The sequence below is a fragment of the Amaranthus tricolor genome, chromosome 2 (assembly GCF_026212465.1).
Source record: "Amaranthus tricolor cultivar Red isolate AtriRed21 chromosome 2, ASM2621246v1, whole genome shotgun sequence".
Classification (NCBI taxonomy): Eukaryota; Viridiplantae; Streptophyta; class Magnoliopsida; order Caryophyllales; family Amaranthaceae; genus Amaranthus; species Amaranthus tricolor.
In genome coordinates this window covers 243772-249829 of record NC_080048.1, presented here as the reverse complement: position 1 = coordinate 249829, position 6058 = coordinate 243772, and the positions used below count along the sequence as shown (strand labels likewise).

The 6058-nt window shown below is 27.5% G+C and overlaps 1 protein-coding gene and 1 non-coding gene across 2 annotated transcripts in view; both read left to right on the top strand.

Moving 5' to 3' along the window:
* Positions 1 to 21, top strand: part of LOC130807075 (U5 spliceosomal RNA) — a 115-nt gene extending 94 nt beyond the window's left edge. The window contains exon 1 of the small nuclear RNA XR_009040449.1: positions 1 to 21. This exon is cut by the window's left edge and continues 94 nt beyond it. This is a non-coding gene — a small nuclear RNA (U5 spliceosomal RNA).
* Positions 22 to 4599: 4578 nt separating this feature from the next.
* LOC130807037 (oleosin L-like) lies at positions 4600 to 5478 on the top strand. Its single transcript, XM_057672318.1, has 2 exons — positions 4600 to 5031; positions 5425 to 5478. Exons 1-2 carry the CDS (start codon positions 4600 to 4602, stop codon positions 5476 to 5478), a joined length of 486 nt encoding a protein of 161 aa, XP_057528301.1.
* Positions 5479 to 6058: the final 580 nt, after the last annotated feature.

Below are 6058 nucleotides of genomic sequence, written 5' to 3'. Positions count from 1 at the left end.
AGGAAGCCTTTATTAAGGTTAAATGTGTCAAATGACCTGAAATATATGAATTTAATGACCTAAAAAAAAAAAGTAGGTTAAATGGGTCATTAGCAGGTTGATCCGATTTGCTACAGATCAGGTCGGGGTTTCAATTTTTGAACCATTAATTAAATGAGTCAGGTTCAGGTTAAAGGTTTATTGACCCATTTATATATGATCCGAACCTGAAAATGACCCAACCCGACCTGTTTGACACCCCTATCTGCTATATCTGATAAAACAATCGGTAATTATTTTTTGTAAGTAAGTGAGCATACATTAATTAAAACCTGACTATTAACTTATTTCGATATTGCCCCGATCAATTGTTATCCGTAACCAATAACTACTCAAAAAATAAAACTCGAACCCGATCTGTACCCGAAAAAACCGAACCAATTAGTAATCGATTGACACGAACTTAAACTACTATTTCATTCTTCACAGTCAATTTACGACAAAATTAACTACTTAGCTCTTTTTTACAAGTTGTAACTATTTTTAAATACTTCTCTTTCCACTAATTTTTAGTGCTTTGATTAACAATGAAGTCTTTAAAGTATAATCAAGTTTTATAATATATTTGGTGTAAATAAATATGGAGTATGTTACTAAATACTTGTTAATGTTTGTTTGATTTAGTTCATACCTGTATTGAGAGTATATATTTATGAAAAAATAAAAATCAAATTAAGAAACTAATATATTATTGTTTTTGTTAAATATAAAAACAATACCTAAAATGATGAAAAGGAAGAAGTAGAAAAATAATCTCTTCATTTTGGGTAATTAATTACATCTTTCATTTAGCTTTTAAATTCACCTTTACTTATATTTTATTAAGGATAGATAATAAAAATATTTCTTTTAATATCTTATTCTTCTTTTTAGGTAACTTGGTCTATATTCTGATTTTATCCTTTGTATTGTTAGCTAGGAATATCTTTATATTAATTGTTTCCAATTATATAGGTATATAAAAGGAAACCAAAATATTGTATTGTAGCTAGCTCTTACTTCCTCTTGTATATATATATATATACATGTATATACATATATATATATATATATATATACATATATATATATATATATATATATATATATATATATATAGATATATATATATATATATATAGATATATAGATATATATATATATATATATTCTTATGTGTAATTAAATAAAATCAAGCCTTTCAAAGAAGTAGTTTATATATTTATCTGTATAGTTTATTTTATTTTCCAAAAATTCCGAATCAATAACGTAATTTGTAAATCACCACAAAGAGACAAAAAGAATAATAATAAAATAAATAAAATCAAAAATGATAAATTGGAATAACAAAACTCTTACTCTTTCAAATCCTACCACATAAGAGTGATTTGTTATCCTCATAAATAACCGTAATTTACTTAAATCTTCTCTTTATTCATGCTGAGAGCAATATTAAGGCTGCAATTAAAGGCAATTAAATATATAATAAATTGCTAATTTATAGGTGAGTTAATGTGTTACTTAATGGTTATTTAAGGGGCAATTAAACTAGGAATAATGGTGAGCTTTAATATGGTTTTATTGTCATGCATTATTATAGAGTTTATTGTTATGTTAAATGTCGAGTGTTAATGTGCTATTGATGATAAGTTAAGTGAAGATTCTAGAATGATGTATGAGCCTCTATATAAGAGTACATCATTCATAGAATCAAATTATGACGACACACATGAACATATTGTAAGAGGGCTATACATTATAAGACACTTGAGAGTGTTCTTTTATGTATTAGTATCGTGAGATCTCCAATGTAAGATGTATAGCTTGAGAGGTTGTTTTTAAATATGAGAGTTTATTTATTATTGTATTTTTGAATCCATTAATAAAAGTAAACATTTGTTGAGGGAGAGGTATCCAAGATACCTCATTAAACTTGTTGTGTTATTGTCTCTTTTGTTACATTCTATTTTTCATCATTTTCTATATTTGTTCTTTCAACATTATTGGGTCCAAGCACCACCTTTTTCACTTAAAATACCAATGATTAACATTTTGGTCCTTTCATCAGATTTCATTATAGCAAATCAAGCATTCTGCCAAAGGTTTAGCGTCAGAGTTAAACGAGTTGCCCGACTTGCAATTGCAAAGAGTGAAAGATATAATGCTAGTCTCCTAAATCCTGATTCTAGTTTAGAAAGATCGTATTAGAGAGCCAAACATGTTGGGTTATTTCCTCCTACTTGGAGGAAGAGCCCATTTAGTATTTAATATTGGGCTTTAATATATTATGGGCAAATATATTAATTAAAATAAAAACAAAAAAAAAAATTTGGAAAACTATAAGAACAAAATAAAGCAGCAGCATATTACATGACATAGGACACGCACAAAAAACAGAAATTAAGAATATTGAGAGGCAGGCGCACAAAGGGGTTTTACGTGACATTGCGTGGATTCAATCGAAGGCCATTCGTATTCCGTTTTGCGTTAAATTTTGACATGGTGTTCCTGTCTACCCAACTTACATATTCAATGGTTAGATTCTCGTTTTGTTAATTGTAAGTGGGTAATTTGTATTTTGCCCCAATTTACCCTAATTGTTATTTTACCACTTTTGAGTGACGTTTTAGGGTTGTTTGGTGTTTGTATTGTAGTATCGTCTAGAGAAGATTTTGATTCTACCCATTAATTTTATTGGTGATTAGTAGAAGATTTTGGTACCACTTACGATCTCGTGGTTTTTTCTCATATCGGATTTCCACGTAAAATATCGTGTGTGTTTTACTTTTCGTATTTTTACTTTATTATGCTTGATTGTGACATTATTATTATTTGTTTGATTGAATTGATTATTTTTATTCATCTAACAACACAAATGAAGAAAGTATATGCGTTATATTGTCACTTTTCTCAACAAAATAAGACCTACAACAATGCAAGTATATGATTCTGGCTTCATACAGGTGTCTCTGCCATCCTATGAAACACTTGCAACGGCCATCTTTTTTTTGTACTCTCATAAAACTACCAACATTGTTCTACATGCAATTATCATATATATATATATATATATATATATATATATATATATATATATATATATATATATATATATATATATATGTGTGTGTGTTTATATGTAGGATCAAATAAGATGGAATTTAAAATAAGAAGGATGTGAAGGATTTTTGTTTGATTTTGTTTTGTTACTATATATACTACTATGTTATAAATTAAGAACATTTTAAAAATTATTTCATAGTTACTTTTCTGTGTAACATAATTACTTTTACAATTATGTGTTTTTGGTTCAATCGTGACCATAAATTTTTTTTATTTTACTGAAATCAAAGGTATAGAGTCCTTCTTACCCTTCTCATTTTCAACCATTTTTATTGGATCCATATATATATATATATATATATATGTATATATATATATATATATATGTATATATATATATATATGTATATATATATATATATATATGTATATATGTATATATATATGTATATATGTATATATATATGTATATATGTATATATATATGTATATATGTATATATATATATATATATGTATATATATATATATATGTATATATATATATATATATATATATATATATATATATATATATATATATATATATATATATATATATATATATATATATATATATATATATATATATATATATATATATATATATGTATATATATATATATTAGGAAGCTTGTTGGTAATTTCCAACGAAAGTTGTTATATTGGAAATATGTTGATAGTTTCCAATAAAAATAATTTGTACGTAAATGTTTGTTGGTCTATGATTTTTCTTATAGTGTTTAGCTATCTACTAACAAATTAAACTTGTTGTTTCTGAATTTATAATTTTCTTTGTACTATATTTAACAATTTAATATATATATATTTTATAAATTTATACATACTTATATTATTATTAATAGTGACATTTTCTGTGAGGACATAATAGCTCCTATATATTTTTTTGTACTTCATATTGATTTCACAATTCAAATTTATAATTTAAAACGAATTATTTATTCCCAAATAAACTTTATAAAATTACGCGAAGTAATTTTTATATGTAATAAGATCAACAAAGCCTGAATCTTATAACCTTAATCCTTTTGCACTAGCGATTAAGTATTTGAAAATTTTAATTCTTTCTTTATATTTTAAATGCGCAAGTACTAATTTAGCAAGTCTAGCAGACTGAAACTTAAAATTATGACCATTAGCAATAATGTGCAATTAAACAATATAATGAAGTATTTTTTTTCATGATAATGTGAATAGACGATATATTTGAATTTCTAATCTTAATCATAATGTTTAATTTTAGATGCTTAAAATTCAAAAAATTTGGTAAAAGAAAATTCAAATTTGCTACGTGTTACTTGGCACTATTAGAATTGCATACAAGTAGTCTTGCATGAAAAGTTTACCCTACACGTGCCTTACCATGTTCTCCACCTGCCCATTCCCCTTCCTTTATAATCCTATAATCATCACCTACTTTTCTTCAATCTAAACATTTTATAACAAAATTAAAATAAAAATGGCGGATTACATGCATCATGCAGGGCCAGGGGGACATCAAGTAACCCACCGCGATAAACAGTTGTATGAAGAGCCTCGAGCCCACCAGGTTGTTAAGGCGGGAAGCGCCATAACTGCTGGTGGCTCTCTTTTAATCCTGTCAGCATTAACACTAGCAGGGACTGTGATAGCTTTATGTGTAGCGACTCCATTGTTAGTGATATTCAGCCCGGTGATAGTCCCGGCAGCGATCACAGTAGTTCTGTTAATCACAGGCTTTCTAGCTTCGGGTGGGTTGGGAGTGGCGGCTGTGTCGGTTTTGGCTTGGATTTATAGGTACATGACGGGCCGAAACCCAAGGGGTTCAAATGATCAGTTGGAGCAAGCTAGGATGAAGTTGGGTGGAAAGACGACAAGACTGGAATCTGATCATCTCGGGAGAAAGGAGAACGTACACTACTAATAATAAGTAGAAATATAAGAAAAAAGATCAGTATTAATTAGTGAATGATGAAGGTAATAAGCTCTATGTATCCAATGCAATTGAAGCTTTAATTAGTGTACGGTGAAGAAGAAAATGGTGTGGTAGGAGTTTGTAAATCTACGTATGTTTTTTCTTTTGTATTTTGGGAATTTGTCTCCTTTTGGTTAACTATATAAATATAAATATAAATATAAATATAAATATAATTTGTGGTTTAATTGATCTCACTCCTACTTCAAATCCATTGAGTTTAATTGTAACTAATAACTAACACTCATATGTTTGTGTCATCAAAGTATATGTATATGTATATGTATATGTATCTTATATTCAATTGATAAGATGTTCTAAAGTTCCTAGCTGCATCCTGAAGGATACTACCTTCATGTGAATGGATCGAAAACTTCCATGTAATTGATAATTGTATATTTGTGTTACTTTTTGTATTAAAATTTAAACATAACAAATTGTAAATATGTGAAACTTAAATACACACTTAATTATATTGTTAATAATAAATTCAATAGCAAATTTGTACATGCAATAATGCAAGCTGAATTCGAAAGAAATTAACTTCTCCATTTTGATTGTCTAACTAATTTCGAATATATAATTACTATTAGAAAATAAATAAAAATGGAAAATAGGAGTTTTGGAGAAATTATGTTATATTATACTAATAAATTTGTTTGTGTATGACATCTTTTCAACCAGACAACAAATCGGACACCCAATCAAAATCAGCTAACACATGATCTGACTTCAAATTTGTTATGTCAACATAATTATTTTGCACCAACACTTGATTGTTATAGTTGTTACGTATACTCAGCATGGTAAGACTCTCCAAAAACTCCGATTTCAGCTTCTGTGGCCTTTCTTGTGGTGTGAATGTCACAATATTAGTGTTATTACATGATGTGGGCGCATTGGACTTCCTAGAACATCCAATTGCGCCCAATTCTAGTGCAACACTACTAGTGTTGCAATTAAG